This window comes from Metopolophium dirhodum, chromosome 4 (genome assembly GCF_019925205.1).
Source record: "Metopolophium dirhodum isolate CAU chromosome 4, ASM1992520v1, whole genome shotgun sequence".
NCBI classification, from domain to species: domain Eukaryota; kingdom Metazoa; phylum Arthropoda; class Insecta; order Hemiptera; family Aphididae; genus Metopolophium; species Metopolophium dirhodum.
The window spans coordinates 15,058,435-15,081,468 of record NC_083563.1 but is presented as its reverse complement, the minus strand read 5'-3'; the positions used below and the strand labels follow the sequence as shown (position 1 = coordinate 15,081,468).

Here is a 23,034-nt window from a genome sequence, read left to right as displayed (position 1 = left end):
TTCAAAATTTAATATTTGTGACTAATAACTATAATAATACTATGAAAATATAATTTAATGAACCGCAATATTAATACATTAATACGGATAATATTGACCGTGTCGATCTTATAATCTATAAAATATCTAATAATTTATACAGCAGTTGACCTAGTTTCCAACTCCCCTTTCTACCATTATAATCCGTTGTACTGAGTATTTGATTAATTTGGCGAGATTCTGAACTAGTACATGTGTGTTTGTGAATAACACTACCCAATAAATATTTTGTAAAATAAATGTATGTAGCTGTATAATGTATCGTTATAAGGTTAAACATTTAAACTCATAAATTCCCCATCATGTTCAATGCAAGTCTATCTATCATCTTCCACTGCTACAGTTATTATCTCTTATATTACGACTATAGACCGACTATATAGTGACCATACCTATCATGTTATATACGCGTAACTGCGTAAGGTGTAACAGTTATGGTTATGGCGTTATTCAAAAGGGAATGACTATTGGGTGGGGGGGGGGGGGGGGGTGATAATAATGTAGTAATGTTTTATTGTGGTTTCTCTGCCTGTATACGAGGATATCAATAAATTATATAATAATATATTATTGTTCTATTTTTCTGTTAAATATTACGATATTATTACTCCTATGTACTCGCATCACAGCCGTATAGGCTACAGTGAGTAGATCAATAATTTTGTATAATATTCTTTTTAAAAAATGTTATCATTCCTGTTGTTGGTGTAATAAGATAAAATATCATTATATTAATATACGTATACTAATATTATACATATTACGTATACAAGTATACCTATATTGTATTCGTTTGACATCCACGAGAAAACGCGCGGTGGCAAATAATAAATAACACGTACGTTTTCGACGAGAGGGTCTTATCGGGCGCCGATGGAATAAGTTTAGGGGAAAGAAATTTGGGGAGGCGGGAAAAAAAACTTTACTTCGGTTTCGGCGGGGTGGTTGCACAAGACCACGGCCAATATGTCACCGATTGCGTGGTGGCCGTTCGTTCAATATGTCACGTAATGCGAGTCCGTTAACCGCCACCGACCGAAACGGCTCGATTATATATATTGTTATATATATATTATATACACGCACAAAAGCCGCGGTTTATATAATATATTGTATATATATATACATATATACACACACACATTGCACATAGCCCCGGGCTCTTCAATTTTCCACCAGCCCGATCGCCTTATGTATAGGCCGCCGCCGCCGTCGGTCACGTATGGTTGACGTGCGTCGTTTCGGGAACAAAAAAAAGTCTCGGCAAACTTTCCGCTGCCAAACGCGTGCGAGCGTATACTCATAATATATACTATGGCCATTGCTATAGCCACCCGACCTACGCTAATGAAGAAATATTGTGTACATATATATAAACACGCGTATGTGCCGCAGCCGCCGGTTTAATATAATATCGGATACAGAGACCACCGCCGCTGTTCCTATAATATGTAATAATATGTCCAGTCCCACTCGCGTTTCTCTTATTTTTCGTATATGTGTATTTGGTTTTGGTTTTCATTTTTCACCACGCCGATAAAACGGAGAGGGGTATATCATCGTATGTATGTATACAATATTCGTATACACGACAATAATATGGTCGAGTGGCGACAGACGCGTAGCTCGAGCGTCTTAATCGGCCATTTCGCCTTCTCTCTCGCACCGTCAAACGTCACTATACAGATTAAGCGAAATATTGTCGTCCGGTCCTGATGGGAAATTGATGCGATCAAATACAATAAAATAGTATATAATATTATTATGTTACGGCAAAGACTAAAAAATGCAATTTTTTTGAAAAAAAAACGAAACAAAACGACTATAAGACGCCGGGGGCATTAAAACAAAAACAAAAAAACCCGACATACGCTTTTACAACGCGCTAGTTCCGAATAAATATCCGCAGCGTTACCCTACGAGCTGTGCCATGTAAATATTTACAAAACTTATACGATATCGGTGGAAAACGCTAACCCCCGCCGACGGTATTTTTCAATAAGCGGCGACCCTCCGGGCTTGGCGACTTACCAAAAAAACATCGGAGATAACGAGAAATCGCCGGAATTACAATTTGGAACCCAAACGTCGTACATATCCGAAGAAAAAAAAACGTGCGCGCGTGTTTCACTTTACGCCTTCCCGTGGCACAATGTGCACCATTAATAAATCTCCGCATTGCCGATAATCTTGATATATTATTTAACCATATGTAAACATAATTTATCGATCAATTGCTTGTCGATTTGTTTTGTATATTATTGTTATTTGCATATAATATTAATATGTCCTCGGTCGAGGAATTGTTCATAAAAACAGTCGATAACTAAATTCTAAACACACACGCGCGCATTGAGTTGATATTATAATACATTTTTTATAATCTCCGAGAGGACTTTTTTTAACTAATAATCAATCATGAAAATATTTTTATTAATTGTTTCTGTGTAATAAATGTAAGGCCATAATGTATACATGGTGATTTACCAAGCATGCACCACCCTATTATTTTCTTTAATAATGCAGTAATTAAAAATCTGATTTTTGGTATTTTTAAATATAATTAAAGACCCTGCAGCTATATTTTTAAATTTTTGAGATTTTATGTACTATATAAAAAAAACTATCTCGTGCAGATACAAACTTCGCATTTTCAAATGATAACACCCCGCCTCCCCACCCCCTCTATACTGTTCGTTATTTAATTGATAATTTTTCTAGAAGTTTAGACGCACCCACGACCTTAATTAAAAATCAAACGAGCTATTTAACATTGTGTATACTAAGCATAATAGGTCCATGGTTTAGGAGATAATATGGGGGCTATGTGATCATTTGAAAATGTTGGTAATTAATATTAATTTATCAACATTAACAATTTGTAAAAATGGTCCGTGTAAAATACTAGATCCAATATTAAATCTATTTTATATTTTTGAAAAACCATTCTTATAAGGATTGTAATCGTTAGTATATGTATAAACATTTTACAAACGTAGAAACTATTCAATCAAATTTTGAATTAAACAACATTTAAAAAAAAAATTATCCACTAAATAAACAGAAGTTTGTCTCGTCACTAGACGAGAAGAACAAAAAAAATCTCAAGAATTTGAAATGGTGGCCTTTTAGCATAATATTTAAAAATTTTGAAAATCAGAATTTCAACAAATGTATTATTAAAGGAAATAATGGCGGTTGAGCGTGCTCGGTGAATCTCCTGTATACTATTTTAACGTTAAATCATCACACGTCTTGCCGTACACTATTATACAGATACTTATACGGTTTTAAAATATTCTAATATACCTACGCGTGACTTTACAATATTGATGGAAACAATCCTTGTTGCTTTTTTTGTACAGCATATAATAATAATATACCTAATATAAATAAATAAACGTATTTACATTTTATACAAGAATCTCGCGCACGATTAATAAATAGTGTGGGTAGGTTTAGTATATATTATATTGTGCACTTTAATTAAACGTATTTTTTATTCGACCGTTTGCCCAGCACAGAACACACGACAAACATCACCGGACCGTGCACAAAAATAATAATAGGTATATCGTACGCGAATAATTTATATATACATATATAGGTAGTACCTGCGTAGGTACTTTATTGGAATAACATTGTGACCGAATGGCACTCGGCAATAATCGTTAATTAAATTAAACGGTCGCCGTAGGTCACCTGCCACCGTCATACACCGTTGAATAGGAGTACCTACTTACCATATTATTATTATACACTATTATCATAATATACTCGGCCGTATGTAATAGTAAAGCGAACAGTATAGGTCCAGCAAACCGATGTCGTCGTCGTGATTCGCGTAGGTTGCAAATGGGGCGGAAAACGACGATTCTCAACGGACTTAACGAGTATAACAATACTATAATATTATACATATACACTTACGATGATATTATTATCGCCTTTATATAGTGTTAAAAGGACTTTTTAAAATTTTAAGTTGTACTACTCATACAAATGAATAAGTAATAGGTCATGATTTAATGTTTTGAATATTAAAATAGTGATCAATCTGACACGAGTATAACCTTGTAAAAATGGAAAGTTTAAAAATACCTAAATAACTAATAAAGTATAATAATTATTTTGATAAAAAAATGTCATCATATTATAATATACACTTTGTACTTCTATAAAAATGTTTACTCTTAAGATCGAAGTTTTGAATAATGGATAGAATAACTCATGATGGCGGTGACCTAGTGGCTAGTGATCAATTTTCAAGTATTATAAATTTTAATTAACAACATTTTTCATTGAGTCCAGAAATATTCAACAGTTATATTACGTCTAATATTGGTATATGTCAACTGAAATAGGCCAAGTCTCTGGGATTTTATTTTTTTAATTGCAATGATTTTGCAATATCATTTATTTGCACATAAATATATAGGTATAGCATTAATAGTTACGTGATGCATATTTTGCTAATTAAATTATGAATAAAAGCGTAGTAAATGCCTTTATTTGAAAGCGCTAAAACATTTTTGATAGAATTTAGTACAAATATCATTTTTTTCAGTTTTATTTTTGGGTTACAATATTTATGAATCATTTATCATTATTTTAATCTTCTAACTAGAAAAAAAAACAAATATTGGTTTAGGCCTTTATGGTTGAATAAATATATTTGCACGTGTCGACGTGTCCGTCTATATTTAAAATAAAATGATAATTTATGCATTTCTAAAAAGTCCAATTAATTAAAAGATTTGAAAGTTATTCATGAATGCGATTTGATGTTTTCAAAACTTTATTAACGAGTTATTTTATGAATTTAATAATTCCATTAAATATTTAAATAAGTTGAACAAGTTTTTAGTTGAGATTTTTCACACACACACACACACAGTCATGTAGATTGTAGCTACTAAATTATAATAATAGTTATATAAATAATATTCTGCTTTGTGAAGTCATTAAGACATATTTTAATACCATTGAATTTGGTCTGTGAAAAAACCACAGTTTCCAGCTCTGTCAGAATAATAATTTAGAAATAAAAAAATTAATAGATCCAGGATTTAAACAAACGCAACCGTATTTTACACTCGCGTTTCTAACTTTGGTACCTACCACGATGTTGTCGAGTATATTATATACATTGATCAATGCTTAATGCATTGGAAACGCGTACAACCATGCATGTGGTTATAGTTATAATACGTTTGGTTATAATATTATTATGATTGTGCATAGGTACATGATAGGAGTAAATTAAAATAACGAATGCAACTATATATGTTACAGTTAAAACCCGAAATCCGTCGAAACTAGTTTTAACTAGTCAAAACTAGTTTCCACAAATCCCTTTAGTCATTTCTGGTTTTAACTAGTTAAAACTAGAATTTACTAAGACCTATAAAATATATTGGTGAAAACTAGAATTATCTAGTTAAAATCCTTAATTTTTATATTGATAGGTTAAACTAGTTTTAACTAGGGAAAAGTAGAAATATAAGTACACATTAGAATAATTATTATAGGAATTTATTATATTATTTATTTAGTATAGAATAATATTATATTGTATTTAAACTCGTACTACATAAAACTCACGCGACCACAGACGATCTATAAATATTGCTCGATAATTGTTTGACCGGTCGACTATCAAATCAATTAAGATAACTAGTCGTCCAACACTTAGATACGATATAACTTCGACAGATTATACCTACAATAATATTAATAATAATACGATATTGATCTGAAGGTCAGCTTATATCGTCGGCTGTGTTTCGCCAGTGCGATTGTGTTCGTCGTAGTCGTTGTACCTACGTGTTTTTGTCGTGAATTGCCCGTTCTAAGTTGTTTTTTCGCTCTTGTTGACATTCGCCGGTTTTGAAAATTGTCCTAACGTCACTGTATACTTTGGTATCATGTTGGAAACTGAAAGAGAAATGAGTACCCGAGAACGGTTTTTTAAGAAGCTTATGGAATCGGTGGAAGGAAAAAAAGACAATCATTATAATATCATTACTAAAGATGCTTATGATTCGCTTCTAAAAGAGGTTGAGGATGCGATATCAGCCACTAAAAAAACCTCTGCTCAATATAGAAGGATCAAGCGATTCAATGTTTTGGAATTTGGCGATACAAAAAAGCTGGTAACCCGCGGAGAGCCAGTCAAATATTATTTGCCGATGGAAGACATTTTTGATGTCATTGATTTGTCACATATCGCTGTAGGGCATGGAGGGAGAGATCGTCTGAAGGTTGAAACTTCAAGAAAGTACGCCAACATTACCACTGACATGATAAATATTTTTTTGTCTCTCTGTGAAACGTGCCAGAAAAAGAAAAAACTAGGAAAGAAAGGACTCGTTTCGAAACCAATTTTGCACACTGAATTAAATAGTAGATGTCAAATAGATTTGATAGACATGCAGTCACAACCTGATGCACAGTTTAAGTTTATACTTAATTATCAAGATCATCTGACAAAATTCGTTCTGCTCCGCCCCTTGCAGACCAAGCGTGCAGAAGAAGTTGCAAGCCATTTATTAGACATTTTTTTAACATTTGGTGCTCCGGTTCTTCTTCATTCAGACAATGGGAGAGAATTTGTTAACAGTGTGATTACAGAGCTGACAGGGCTATGGCCAGAGTTAAAAATCGTGCACGGGAAACCTAGGCATTCACAAAGCCAAGGCTCCGTAGAGCGAGCCAACCAAGACGTGGAACGAATGCTCGCTTCTTGGATGACAGACAATAAATCCACTAATTGGTCTATCGGATTAAAGTTCGTACAATTTATGAAAAATAGAGCACACCACGCCGGGATAAATATGACGCCCTATAAAGCAATGTTTGGGGTTGATCCAAGAGTGGGGCTCGTAACCTCTAACCTCCCCAATGATTTGATTGCTACTATAAACGTCGAGGATGAACTGGAAAATCTTATATGTACTGAAACTGGAAGTGAAAATAAGATTGAGCAGGAAGCTGCAGGTAAACATTTTTATTATTTTTTTAGACATTAATATTTTAGACATTTATTTATCGACATTATATTGCGGTTAAAATGCATTTTTTATTTACATATTTTATAATTTAAAAACCATAAACATTTTTCGATAACTTTTAAATTATTTTTCAGTTAGAAAAATTGTAAAAAAAATCAACTTTCATAGTTAAGTATAAATAGCTCATACTGTAACCAACAAATCTAATAAATACATAAACACGGTTTATTTCTTTGATATGTTTCAGATACCTCTTTTATAGGTGCAATTAGAAAAGAAGCTCATGAAAATTTGGAAAAACAGGCAGCCCGAATGATGACTCGATCAGAAAAAAAATTTCCCGCCGTTGATGTTGGTGTCAACGTAGTAATCCGCATTCCAGATGTTGACAAAGGCAAAACAGATCATCCTAATCTCATCGGAGTGGTGTTAGAAAAAACAGAGCACGATCTATACAGAATCGGAAGTAAGGATGGAATTCTAGAAAAACTTTATTGTAGGTACGTCCATTATCACATTTTCATACACCAAATAAAATATAATTAGTAAATAGTTACTAATCAGTAAAAATTGTTTCAGATCTGAATTTATAACATGCGAAGAAAAATTCATCACAGAGAATCAAGTTCCAAACAATCATATTTCCCTCCGTGCAGCCGCAACAAAAGCATCGACGGGGTCGGGGCAAGGCTTTGTAAGATGCACATGTAAAACGTCCTGCGGAACAAATCGCTGTTTATGTAGAAAAAATAAAATACTATGCAATTCTAAATGCCACAATAGTTTGTCCTGTCAAAATACTAAATAAATAATATAATAAATTCCTATAATAATTATTCTAATGTGTACTTATATTTCTACTTTTCCCTAGTTAAAACTAGTTTAACCTATCAATATAAAAATTAAGGATTTTAACTAGATAATTCTAGTTTTCACCAATATATTTTATAGGTCTTAGTAAATTCTAGTTTTAACTAGTTAAAACCAGAAATGACTAAAGGGATTTGTGGAAACTAGTTTTGACTAGTTAAAACTAGTTTCGACGGATTTCGGGTTTTAACTGTAACATATACATGTAAGAAAATCAACATCGATACCGAGAAGTATAATAATACAATATATGTATAAGTACCTACTTAAATAATATATTATGCTATTATATATTGCGAACTACGATTCGGATATTCGCTGGTTGTGCCATTTACCTTTATTTTGTTTCGCATGTATAATATTGTGTATTTTATGGGTAGGAGGTACCTATATATATATATACTGCATAATTACACGCACGTTCTATAATACTACTGATACTGCATATACACACATAGGTATATAGTGCAATTGAATCCGATGATTTATTTATATCGTTCGGTACAATGTTTTTATACGCAGGTATACATTACAATATAATACCGGACTTATGAGCCACGATCCAATTATTAGGGAGTTTCTTTAATTCGTACATACTCCACTATATATTATAATATCATATAGGTATATAATAGTGTATCTATATTCTACACATATACAGTATCGTTATTAAAGTGACATTTTGACTTGAATTTAAATTATTGCCAAACAATTACGGGTCGGATCGCAATACTGCGTGCATATACTACACATGTAGGTATATAATAATGTAATAGATAATATAATATATACATGTATACTTAACCTGCATTACTCCATGCGAGATTTATACAAAGCCGTCTAATAAATCATAAATACAAAGCGGTAATTGAAAACATATTATAATATATAGCGCGCGCGTGCGATATCAAAACGATTTTTGCATGAGATCGTAAAGCTTTTTTTTTTTAATTGCCATGTCGAATTTCATAAAAATCCATCAGGTTTTGTATTATCTGATCTTATAAACTAGTACCTATATGCGTGACTTTCCACTAGGTATGCGTAAAAATAACAATAATAATAATATGACCTATACACCGGCAACAGCACTCGTCATACCACATCCTCCTCTCGCTTCACCTACATAATATTATAATGGTATTGTAGGGTGGTAATATGCGGTGGTCATTATATTGTGCGGTCTACGAAACATTAAAATAAGACACATTACACCCCTGCAGGGATGGAACACTTTTTTGCTGAACATTTTTTTTGTTTTCGTTTTTGCTTATCGATTTAGAAAATATAGTTTTTGTTCAACGTTTTTAAACGCTTTGGATTAGATAACGTTATAGTTCTATGTCGTTTCCAAATCACGTTTTTGACAATTTTTTTTTTAAATTCTTATAATAGTAAACGCACAATGTAAATTTAATTATACTAGGTATTTATTTATAATGTATTTGAGAAGTAAAAACTAAAATGCCTTTAATTTTTTTAAAAGTGTATTAGTAATGTGAAGCACTAGTTCTAGAGTAAAAAATAAAATTAATCCTGAACTCAGAAGTTTAACATGCAATAAATAGAATACATTTAAAAATAAAAATTTGATCTTACGCATTGAAACAAAAATCCTTAACTTACTTAAAAACTAGTTATCAGGATTAGATACCAATTTTTTAATAACAGAATTTTTATTTTATTTTCTTATCGTAATATAATTTCTTTTAATTTAAATTTTTTCGGTATGTCGTACATTTTCGTTTTCGTTTTTTCATTTATAAATTGTTGTTATTATTCTTGACACAGTTATCCTTTATTTTGTTTTTTAAATATATTATACATTCTTCAGTCTTTATAGATGCAATGTGTTTGTATATAATATATTCTTTTTATATAATAAGTAATATACAAATATTAAATAAGTCAGTAAATAGATATTTTATACATTTACACAGATTGAAGAAATTTGAAATATTATAATTTTATTGTTAATTGCCAGATTGGTCAACTTTCTAATGCCAAAATCTTTATATACCTAGACTCCTAATTAATTTATATAATGTAAAAATTGCATTTGCATTTGAATTTAGATTTTTTTTTTTTTGCAATTGGTTGATTTAAATAAAACAAATTTTTATAAAGCTTCCCGCAAACGGATATTTGTTACACTTTACATTACACTGTCGAGTTGAATAAACATGACGACGTATTTAACGTGTTTCGTCTGATATAACTATACCATCGCTACAGGGTTACGATATTATTCTATATATACATATCACATTATCCAAGTAATTTTCGTACCTAAATATGTGTGACAACGACCAGAACACGATATTATTTGTATATAATATAATGTATTATACGTGCACGATCTAAGAGCAATTATTATAATTATTATAACGTTGCAACTTGTAGTATGGTTCGTCTCGTCCGTGCAAGTTAACCACGATGGTATCTCGGTCTTAATATTTCTCAACCACCGCTATATATACCTATTTCTGAGAACGTACCTATCAATCCTACGAACGGTAAAAGTCACGATCATACAAGATTCAACTGCCTCGTTTTGAAGAGATCGCAAAACATCTGAAATAGTTTAAATAATAATAATTATGAAATACTGAGTACAATCAATCAACATATAATAATAATATATATAATATACCAATATACAGTAATCTCATTATTTTTCGGGCACAAAGCCGATACCCAAGCATTACCCATTATTGAATTGGACGTTTTATTTTTTTCTCCGTGACCAACAATAAATAATATTTTCGTCTGGGCGACAATAATAACGAGTTTTGACATATTTATAATAGCGTTAGGTACGATGTTTTCATCAACATTTAAGTCCACGAAGAGTCATGTTGCTGTAGTTGTAGTGTTATTTTATTTGTTGACGGGACCCAAGGGCTTTTCATCGGGAATTTTTCACCCCAAACGGTCTTTATCCAGACTCACCAGTACAAAATATGTTTTATCGCTCATAATAATATTACTTTTTATCACAATCGTTGTAGACAGTAAATACTGTTCGGACGGGACGTTTTGTTGTGACGTCATAAAAATAACGATGTTATAGAATAATATAATTCATCTGGAAACAACGAAATCGCGAAATTGTGTTATTGGCACACTGCTGTCTGGATTGTATTTATTAATACACACACGTCATATAATAATATAATTTATAAATAAAATCTGTACTTTATATAATTGTCCACCGTATACGTATTATGTGCCTTTGACTAGTTTGAGTATTGACTGTATAATAAATAAATTACAATATTTATTAGATACCTATATAAAGTAGGTAGGTATTCCTTTAAAATATAAGCCAAGAACTAAAGTAACTATATATTGAAGTGACAATACAAAAGCATTTTTTTTTTTTTTAATTCGAAGAAAGCTTACTTACTTATTAATTATTATAACGATGGTTCGAACTTTAAATTTCATAGTTTGAAGAACAACGTGCTGTTATATATGTATGAAAGTTTCTATACATTATTCGATATCATTTCGGCGTGAAAATCTATATAGGCTACATATTACGTATATAACTTATATATAGAATCCCAGAGGGGTTTATAATTCACAGGTATTCGACATTCGTATATTTTAAATATATTTTGTTTTAATTAACGAATTACTGTCTTAACGTACCAAATATTTTTACAAAGTTATAAATTTACAAATATATTATAATATATAATTGTACATTTGTACGCTTGTGTAGTTTGATTTGTATAATATTATAAAATAATGTTCTAATTTTTGAAAGTTCGTTGTCCATATATTATTGTATACTGTAATAGCTGTTATTTTATATAATCATTAAACAACGGTAATTACTATAATTAAAGGCCGTGTCTTCAGTGGGAATGTGGCATACATTATACATTTTAAACTTTTGTGGGGGATAGGGTGCTAATATATTCTGTAAGATGTTTTTGACGACCAAATAAAAAATCTAATATACTTCATTGGCAACAATTTTACTAATGAGGAAAACTTTATATTAACATCTCCAATTAGCCTTTAACTCGCTACCCCTCACTGGCAGTAGTATAGGGTAGTATTATTCTCCGAGCAGGATTACAATATTGTTTCGAGAATCGTGTCTGGGCAACGGGACTATTTGATAAAGGTATAATATAAATTTGCGCAATTTAAGTACGATTTTAAGAAGATTATATATTTTGTATATACACAAGTTTAATTGTACCGTTAAAGTTTATCATACATTATATATAAATGCATAATATTTAGATAAAACTACTGTAAAATCTATTTAAAACGGAATGGCAACGGTTCAAGACAGATTTCCGTTTTATATAATAACATATAAATGCCCATAAAATATGATATATAATGTTCCACCGGAACTGCATAAAATATTTCCGTTATATTCAGAGTCCGTTTTAGACAGATTGTTTGTCACTGTACGTCCGTTATAAAATAACAGTATGTTTTATAAGGATAATTTAATTTATATGAATAATATGAAATGATGGTTGTATTATATCGACCCTGGGAAAACTTCGTATTATAATAAAGTATTGTGAAATTCAAAATTCCCCCCAAAAAAAATGGCTGTATTTCGTTTATTGTTAGTTGTTATACTTGCAACCGATGACGTCAAACGAGTTTTTTCACAGAATTATTTTCAATCTATCAGTCTTACATCGTATAGTAAAATAGAGAACATGCAAAAAATAAACGGATATAACTTAATTTCTCGGAAAAATCATTGTCGTGTATACAAATTGAAAATGAATAGCCGGTTGATTTTTATCCGTGTGAAGCTCTGGATCTATATAATATTATGTAGTAATATGTGCTGTTTTCAGACTATAATAATATATTATATAGTCATACACACTCCGCTTACCCGCAACTTCCCAAACTATAATAGTTTATACTTTTATAGTTATACTAACTATAATATTATAAATTATAATAGCCGACTATGTATTATGTAATATAAATCGGCTATCACGAATTTTTAATATATTTTTTATTTCGAGTACGGGTATGAAATTATTAATCAATAATAGGTGTATGACCATAATATATCATTGTAGCCATAACTCTAATATTGCAGCACGATAATAATTTTGCCAATATAAGTATTAAAAAAATGTCATATTATTCTGGAAAAAATACTACATTCTAGACGAGCGCACAATTTGCATCCAAACGATTTCGCGAATAATCGAAATGGCTATTTCGTAGTCCCAAATCAAAAACTCTATTAACACCATCTGCAGTGACGTGCCGAGGGGAGGGTGAAAGATATGCATTTTTTACTATTCTCTGACTACGGTGTTTAGCACTAAATATACTTTCATCGCTTTATAACCCTATAGACACAATTATTCGTTGTCGTCTTAACGTTGATCGATCCGTCATATCTGACGTACGCACACGACGTGCTAGACCTTATCACAGACTTATATACTTCACTATAGTCGTCTATAGATGAGTAACTCCGCCATCAGTTAGAAGCCCGAAGAAGGTCGGTTGCCAATATTGTATGGTATTTTATATGGTAAATTTGATTAATTATGATTTATGTTGTACTGTATTTTATTATTTCTATACCTGTTGTTTTTAAAATATATTTTACATTTATTATTTTGTTTTTTTAATAAATCCGATGTTATTCCTAATACATTTTTATAATTAATGAAATGTTTGGCCAACCGAAAAAATGGCGGCCGTCACCTTATCAGCTTCGTGGATAACAATGTAAATTATATAGGCGTTGCTTATCTAGTGTATAGTATAGAAATCTGTGGGCCTTATTGTCTTTTGTGGTCGTCAGGATCCTGGGATAGTTGGTGTTCCGAAGCGTTTGATGTATGGTATTACATTTTTATATTTTTATCCGGTATTTATTATTAATCTGTGGATGTGGTATACCGGTGCTGTATACTATTATAAAGGCAGACTGTGATCCTACACATATATCCGACGGAAAACAATTATAAATCTATTAACATCCGTAACGTTTTACGCACAACGCACGTAATATAATATAAACATTAGATACAATTAATAATAATTAACCTTCAACATAATATATATATATATATTTTTTTCAATGTTGGACGAATGAAAAAACGGTTACGGGCTCGTCCGCGGGACGTTACCGCCATGTAATTATACCGACAAGCCCAGCACCGGTGAATCGAATAAAGTATAATATAATATTTTTACACATGTTGGCACGGGCGGACGTAAAACAACCGATTGAATAAACTCGCGAGTCAGACGGACTGTGCGGAGAGTGAGAAAGTGTGACGGCTGCGGTGGCGGTATGGTCACGTTCCACGCCGGATAACACCTCTGGGGGGAGGGGGGGCGGAGAGCCGGGCATGTCGTAAATATGCATTTATATAATAAATATATATATATAAAGCGACGACGACGAGTTTTAATGGTCACAAATTGGACAATATTTATAAAAAAAAAAAAAAGAAAATAGCGTACCCAGGTATGATATTATAATAGTCGCAAGTCGAACGCAGCCCCAACTCCGCCGCCCCGCCGACGGTCACGCGCGGATTTATTTCCCTCTCGCGTGCAAATGAAATCAATTCGCAGACAACACCATAATACGCGCTCGACGTATGATCGTACCACTATAATATTATAGACGTACGTGACCGACTATAATATAGCCGCCTACGGACACGACCGTCCCGCCGGCACGTGTTTACGCGGGAGAGATTCTCTTTCTTCGCCGCACATATAAATTATAATACATTAAAACTGGAATAGGATACGCCGTACACATATATACGCCACGTGTATGGCGGTTTGCTGCAAATATCAAATACGTAATATATATATATATATAATACACGCCGCTGCAGCGTCCGAGATAGGTATATAACCGGAAACGCAATCTTTGCACCTCATCATCATCGTCTCGAGTATACATTTTTTTTCTCCCCAAACACCGAACAATATTGTATTTTGTCGCACGTGAAAGACACGAGTTCACGTGCCAGGTGTGTTCCGCACGTTCTCTTCTTCCGTCCGAGAGATCAAAATCTGCATGGTACAAACGCGTAATACCAGATACCAATTATAGGTATATACGCGCATGAGATTATACTTTGTTTCCGATCAAAGCCAGAAAATGTTTACGTATATTATACACCCACTGCAGCAGGGGTCTCACAAACATGTCGTATTCTTTTTTCTGTGGATTATTTTAAGTGTTCGTTTTCGCAGTATAATACTTTAATCTGTAATAATTGGCAGTGCTTCAGTTAGATCATTGTTGTTCATGAAGTATAAACTATATTTATAGCATTAGCATAAAGCCATAAACTCAGTTTCTAAATAAAAAAAAACTTATGAAAGATGAGAATTTTAATTGGAAAACAATGAACTATTAGATATATTTTAAGTGTTTTTCGTAAAAATTATTTTTAAAACACTGATTTTTATCATACAAACCGTAATGTAATAAGTCGCCAACAATGTGTTATTTTTTTAGTCTTACTCTCTGCATATGAAATTTAGAAATAGTTATGAAATTAAATTATCAAAAATCTGTGTTTGTCTCATATAAGTTTTGGTATGAAATGTATACAATTCCAAACATATATTACTCAAAAATGGATTGTTCAATTAAAAAAATGTGTACGCCGCTTATAACATACACAAATTATTAAAATAATAAAAACTCATAGGTTATAGCCTATAGGTACTACCTAGTAGGTTAGTACCTACCTATTTACAAAGCATATTACTGGTATGCCCTTCATCACATGTATTGACGTATCTAACACACACAAATACTGCGTGAAATACTTTACAATTTTGGGAGACATTTAGAGGTTGCAACACGAATGAGATATACTGCAGGAATGCAGAATACGAAATGATACCTCTATCAATTTTAATTTGAAGTTGAAATGCTCTCAATTTTCAAAATGACTATACTATAAGGGATCTCACAGTTTTCTATTGGTCAATTATAGTCACCCGCAAATGTTTTAATTCTTTGGGCGAAGTATGTATACGTTAACTTTTTTATTGTTAGTTGGTACCTAACAGTCCTAACACAACTTAATACAATAACAGAAAACATATTAAACTGATCCTAACTCAAATTTTGATATAGGTTTAACAAATACATAATGTACTACAGTCTAAAAATAAGATATATTATCAGAAACTTAATTCTTACTGAAGTAATAATAAGTAATGTACCTATATATTCCCTTCGACATGGATGATAAAGACATAGTTGGAAAAATGAATAATGATGTACTTATAGGAAATAAACTTAAGTGCGAAATAAAAATCGTTCAAGTTTTTCATTTCGTTTTTGAATTTATTCATGTTAAAATGCAGAAGCGATGTTATTATGATATTATCAGTGAGATTTTAAGAACAATAAAAGCTTTTACGAGTACTATTCGACGACTGCCACCGTGGTATAATTATCGAGGAGCAATTTACCTATTATTCGAGTTGCATTCGTTTTTTTTCTAAACGGTGTAAAACTCTTAAGAGCATTGTCGGGTGTGGCGTCAACAGTATATATTAAAAAAATGTATATCGAACAATGTTTATTCGGTCTACCGTATAGTATATATATATATATAATACGGACGGCGTTTTTGCCGATACTGATCTACTAGAATATTCAATCTATATTGTGAAAATGCTATTAGTATAAATTAACGCTGACAACTACACGTATAATAATAATAATATTAATATTATTATTATTATTATACAATACATGAGAACCGGTTGCGTCAACGTCACTCGGATAGACTCGGCGTGTTACACACTAATGTGTATTATGTATATAAATATATGATATGATATTATATTATACGAAACAGCAATAACTGATTTGCACCTGTATGGCGTATGTGTACATTTGCATCGCCTTGTTGTTTGTGAATACAGTATAATATTATAATTTATAATGTACATACGCGAGCGCTGCTCGTACCTACATAATAAAATAATACTGCGATTCGTACGGATGATCAACCAGTTTATATCGCGAAATATATAATATTATTTCATATAGATATTATATTAGGTCGTAGGTATATTCATATTTTTACAATTTGATTTTCCACACAGTGTGGTTTTTATTATATATTTCATATTTCTCATCCTATATTGTTTTCATTTTTTTACAATACTCACATCTTCAGACGCACTTCGATTGTACGTAATAGTATAATACAAACTTCGAATAGGTATTATAGGTAAGTTCAATATTATTATTGTTTAACATCGCTGGACTTCCTCGCCGGTCACGTTTCGCCATCGCCGTCAATAGTATTATGACGTATTCTTCTGCAGCACGCTTTCACGGAATTTAATATTATTTTAATATACCTAAATTTTTTTTTATTACTTTTACGTCGACTTTTGCTTTATCGCAAACCGAATCGCACACAGACACAGTAACGCAGATATATTATATACATTATTATTATTATATAATAATACTGTTCACTGCACTGTTCACAACTACGAATCGTTTATGCCGAAGACGTGTATATACATATTATTTGAGATTATTTGATTACACATAAATCTTTTGTTCGAAAAATATACACATTCGTTATCGCATTGTTTATGGGCTAATGCCCCCGACGGCCGTTTATTATTACGCCGAGATCCAAAAAAAACGCGTGACAAGACGTATGGGAAGCACTCGGCATTGACGTTTCGTCGTTGTTCTAACGGGCCAGTTAAATCGGTTTACGGTACGCGACGAACGAGGTTATTTTTTTTTACATTTTTTTCGTTTCTGACGCCTAAAAACACACACTCTTCATATTACGCTATTAGCATACAGTCTGTGTCTGGCCAAACTCGCAAAATCGCCGCAGTATTCGTGAAAACGGACGTGTTCCGCACGCGCTTATAAATCTACTTATATACTAGGTTGGACTTACATATTATTAGGAACCTACTCATCTACACGATTTAGTGATGGTGGGCAATCATGTGTATTTTTAAATTGTTACCTCGATTTAAAATGTCGTTAAACATCAATATATTTGTTAGATATAGATGGGGGGGTACCCCTGCTCCCCTTGGCTACGACCTTGCGTATCATTCATTATAAATCGAGTGTTTATAATCAATGGTCGCATTTACGAAAGACGCAAAAGGCGTAAAACACAATCCATGCAGTCTTTGTCATTCTGTTTTTGATATAGGTACACGTCATATTTTAGTTAGATTTTAAAATTCATAATTATTGACATACACAATATAATAATATATTATAATGATTTTGTTAATGGTACTTAATGAACATAATATTGACCTATCATTATTATTACCTACCTACCTACCTACCTATCTACCATCCTCTCATATGATTTTATGTACCTATTATTAATTGTTATTGTATTATACTAAAGCTTGTGTCTTTTTTCAACATACAAGTATGCAACAGGTTACAGGTACAGGACTTCTAGTCATCTAACCAAAACGGATTCGAAGATTATGCCTAATATATCGATGAGAAAAAAACTAATATGTACTATAATATATTATACAGTATGTCCCAGAAGTCCCGTACATGAACACCGTTCGACGCAGCAACAATTTACATCGAACATCGAACATATTGCATGTAAACTAGTGAATGGGATGATACACTGTGACCGGGATTACGTGCCTTCGTAATTAAATTTGTATAGGATATGCATTATACGCCTATACTGGTCCAAAGTCTATACAATATAATAATTTATGACATAATTTTTCGTCGCAAGATTTTTTGCCGCCGCGGTACATTATATTATAACATCTCTTGTCAATGGTACAATCGATCATTTTTTTTCTTCGCCAACGACTACAGGTTACTGAGGTACCTATATTATGCGATAGCATAAAGTCATTAATCATCATCGGATACGACTTATACCTACCACGAGTGCTCACCTTATAATACGATTATTATTATTTTATCGGTTCGACATGTTTTGACGCGAATATAATGCGAAATAATATCATGTGCAACTGCTCCCTGGCAATAACCACTATATGAACAACGATACGCGGATACACGACGTTTAATCGTCGTACAATCGAATAATACACGTTTGGAGTCAAACCTAGTATATTATAATAATATATTACCTCCATCCAGATGTGTTTCCAACTCCCCCCTCCTTGATTTTCAAATTGTTAGACGTTTTATATAATATGTATAATACGCGGCCCGATGATAAGATCCTGTGCGGACTACCGGCCGTTAGACATCACACGTTTCTGCCATCAAGTGCATGTATCATATTATTATTATGTATATTCGCACATTTCTATACATAATAATATATTGGAAATTCGTGATAACGACTTACGCGGCGGCGGACACGTCGTGCTAATCGAATCATCTCATAATATTATGATTATTATTATTAAACCGGACCGGCCCGCCCGCACCGGCGCAGAGTCGCGTCCGTCGATCGCCGCCTAAAGTCATATTATATTATTATATTATTATTATAATAACGATTTTTTTATTATTATTATTACCGTTTACAAAAAAAAAAAAATAGACGCGATGCGTTATCTGAAATCAGAAACACGACGGCGGCGTCGGCAACAGTGTTTATTAGCGAACAACACGCGTTTTTTTTATAGTTTTGTTTTTATTCTTATATTTCATTTATTTAATTTTCCGGCGAGATTAAAATAAATATGTCCCGCGTATGGTAAGTTTCAAGTAGCATTCGGCAATCTTACAGACCGCCGTGGTTGTGAACAAAATTATTAATATTTTAATACGAAGCCGCGTCTCGTCCGCAAAATATGATTTCTAAACGCGTATTATTAAAGGTATACATTGTAAAACTAACCCAATTACGCTCGCTATATGGGTACATACAATGGTTTAGATATACGCACTGCACAGTGTTTCTTGACATACCGCATACAAATAGTTCGCATGTTTTCCCATTTTCAATTACAAAGCTAACACAAAAAACCGAGAAAATCCTATACCTACAAATAATTGTATACCTTATTATAATAATATAAAAATACAGACCATTGGTTTGTAGACTACCTCAGAATTCCTATTAACAACAATACCCTGTTATCCCTGACCACCGACCATGTACATAACTTTTAGTATGTACGGTAATATTATATAGTTGTATTGTAATTTTCTATAATTGCCGGAAAAAAATAGTTTTTCTTTCCGAAAGTATTGCGAGCACGTGCCGAACGTACAACAAAGAACGATATAAATATGCGAAAACAACGATCGAACCGTAACGAACGGGCAAAACTTTTCCGTTATTATATTATATAATATTACAACAAGACCAAACGCGACTATTTTAAAAATACCGACAAATACCTTAATCGATATTTTGGATAGGTAAAAAGATGATAAAACATCGTTTCCGACATAACAATATAATAGTATAGTAATATAGTATTATAATTTATAATATATGACATTGTAATTTCGTCAAACAAACAACCAGAATAAATATTGGTCGAATGAAATTAATAATTATTAATATTCAATTATACTCACTAGGTAGGTATAATAAATTATTGATATTCAGATTCTATTATACTCACAAAATATAATATGTATATAAACAAGTATACATCAAGTAGCAAAACTACTTCGATCGGTTCATAGAAAAAATCTAATGAAATTACTTACCAACCACCACATTATCGGTTACCTACTAATAACTAATAAGTAGGTACTATATAGGTAGGCACTTACAGCAAAATCACCGTAGCTTTGACTTATTTATAGAACATATAAATAATATGTAAATAATTGGATGAGTTGTAATTTCTAAATAATTACGGTCGGAGAGACGTACCTATGTGAAACTCTCTATTCCATCACGGAACCTGTGAATAATATAAGTAACTAGGTACATATTATCCTACCTTGACGCATGGCCCAAAGCGTAATCATCGGGAAACAGGTGGCACGAGTGGCACGACTTGTCGTCGGGCCGTAGCTCGTAGGCGATTAAGACTCGTCTCTCGCCATTGCACAGATATATACATCGCATACGTGAAATATTAGATTATAGCATTATTTATATTTGAAAAACGAAAAATGTCATGAAAACAGAGTGGCTGTTGTTCGTGCGGTGGATACGTAAGTGGATAAAACGTCCGTTTCATATAGAGCTGGCTGACAAAAAATCTGTTCGCTACGAGTATATCGTAAACAATACGGTCGGACTGACCACCGGTCCTTTTAGCAAGTCAGACCATGGTAAATTACATAGATTTTTGAGCCTCATTGGATTTTATCGATACATTTTTCATTGCAACTTTCCGAACTCACCCGTCTGTGAATTTTTTCCATAATGGCGAGGTTCTATATAAGCCCTTTGTGTTTTGTGAACCCTAGAGGGGAATTTGCCACCCGGATAAAAATCAGATTTTTTCCGTTTTACCTATAAACTAAAAAAAATATTAAAAATCATGAGATTAATGAAAATAAAATTTTGATAAGTCAAAATTTTCACAAAAATAAATTCTATAAAATGACTATCTTCAATTGTTTCAAAAATAAAAAAAATACTTTTTTACTTTTTTAACAAGAAATGTAATTAAATTAAAAATAAAATATGTGTAGTCCTTTTATCTGTGAGTCTAATAAAAAAAACAGATTTATGATAAATTTATTATCTCATAGGAGATATCGCAATGTGTAAATCCTCGCGGGACAATACGGTACCGCTGTATAATAAACATTTTGATATTATACATAAATATTCATTTATGTAGGTACCTATTCAATAGTTATCTATTTACTAGTCTTGAAAAGTATAATGGCTAGTAAAAAATTTATCAATAATTGCATATCAGTCTTCCAAGTAAATTTTTCTCAATTTTTTTCTTGAATAATGTGTACAGATTCCAGAACTCTATTGACTACTGATGATTTAAACAGGTTTATTTCTTTACGTGTTTTAAACGACTTAATTGTTTACTAAGAACAATATTATTATTACTGTTTAAATGTTTGATGCGGTGAAATAACCATCAGGGATCAGAATCACATAATTCATTTCTTATCGTCTATAGTCCGCGTACCTATATTTCAATATTTCATATTACTATTATTGGTTTAAGTTATAATAATAAAATTTAACTTTTTTGACTAGGAATATTTATCATTAGGTATAAATATGTATTGACAAATAATATTTGATTTTTATTTATTTCCTATCGATCTTCGTGTTTATCATTTCGTGTTATAATAATATTAAAAGATAAAAACATTTAGTGGCTTGGTGTGGTGCAGTGCGTACACTCAACTGCGGAAACGCACTGAATGTACGTAATGGCCGGAGTTGCTAGTTCCCGGATGGGTGACCACCCGGGATTTTTAACAATAAATCCTTGCCACACATACAAAAACGTGTTTTCAACCGTCCCTCCCCCTAATAACAACCTACAAACAAACAAAAAAAAACATTTAATTGATAGTAAATTATATTATATAATTATAAAGTATATTCAACATTTTTAATTAACATTATCTAAACTTAAACTAACGAAACTTTTGACTTAGTTTGGCAAATGGTGTATTGCAATGCTCTTGCCGTACCTACGCATAATTACATGGCCAATCAAATGGCAATCTGCCTTTCAACCGTATAAGCAATAATAATTGATATTCTAGTTGATTTGACTTTTTACCATTATTAATTGTAAAAAGTCGAATCAACTAGAATATAAATTATTACTTATACAGTTGGAAGGCAGATTGCCATTTGGTTGACCATTTAAATATGCGTAGGTACAGCAGAAGCATTGCAATCCACCATTTGCCAAACTATTTTGGGCGACCGTTCACCTACACGACTTACCGACCTAGGACTACGACTTGTCGACCAACGACTATGACATGTCGACCGATGACTACGACTTGCCACACTCCAACTAAGACTTGTCGTCCGTTCACCATGACTTGCCAGCCGTACACCACGACATGTCGACCGTTCACCACGACTTGTCACCACATGATTTGTCACCCAAAATAGCCAGAATAGTTTGGCTATTTTGGGTGACAAATCATGTGGTGACAAGTCGTGGTGAACGGTCGACA

General features: G+C 32.3%; 2 protein-coding genes across 2 annotated transcripts in view; both read left to right on the top strand.

Moving 5' to 3' along the window:
• Nucleotides 1-23,034, top strand: part of LOC132942584 (cardioacceleratory peptide receptor) — a 237,445-nt gene that overhangs the window by 104,495 nt on the left and 109,916 nt on the right. The gene's annotated exons all lie outside the window — the stretch shown is intronic.
• On the top strand, nucleotides 5,350-8,107 carry LOC132943079 (KRAB-A domain-containing protein 2-like). The gene is made up of 3 exons (XM_061011876.1): nucleotides 5,350-7,038; nucleotides 7,300-7,552; nucleotides 7,632-8,107. Exons 1-3 carry the CDS (start codon nucleotides 5,967-5,969, stop codon nucleotides 7,858-7,860), a joined length of 1,554 nt encoding a protein of 517 aa, XP_060867859.1. The 5' UTR covers nucleotides 5,350-5,966; the 3' UTR covers nucleotides 7,861-8,107.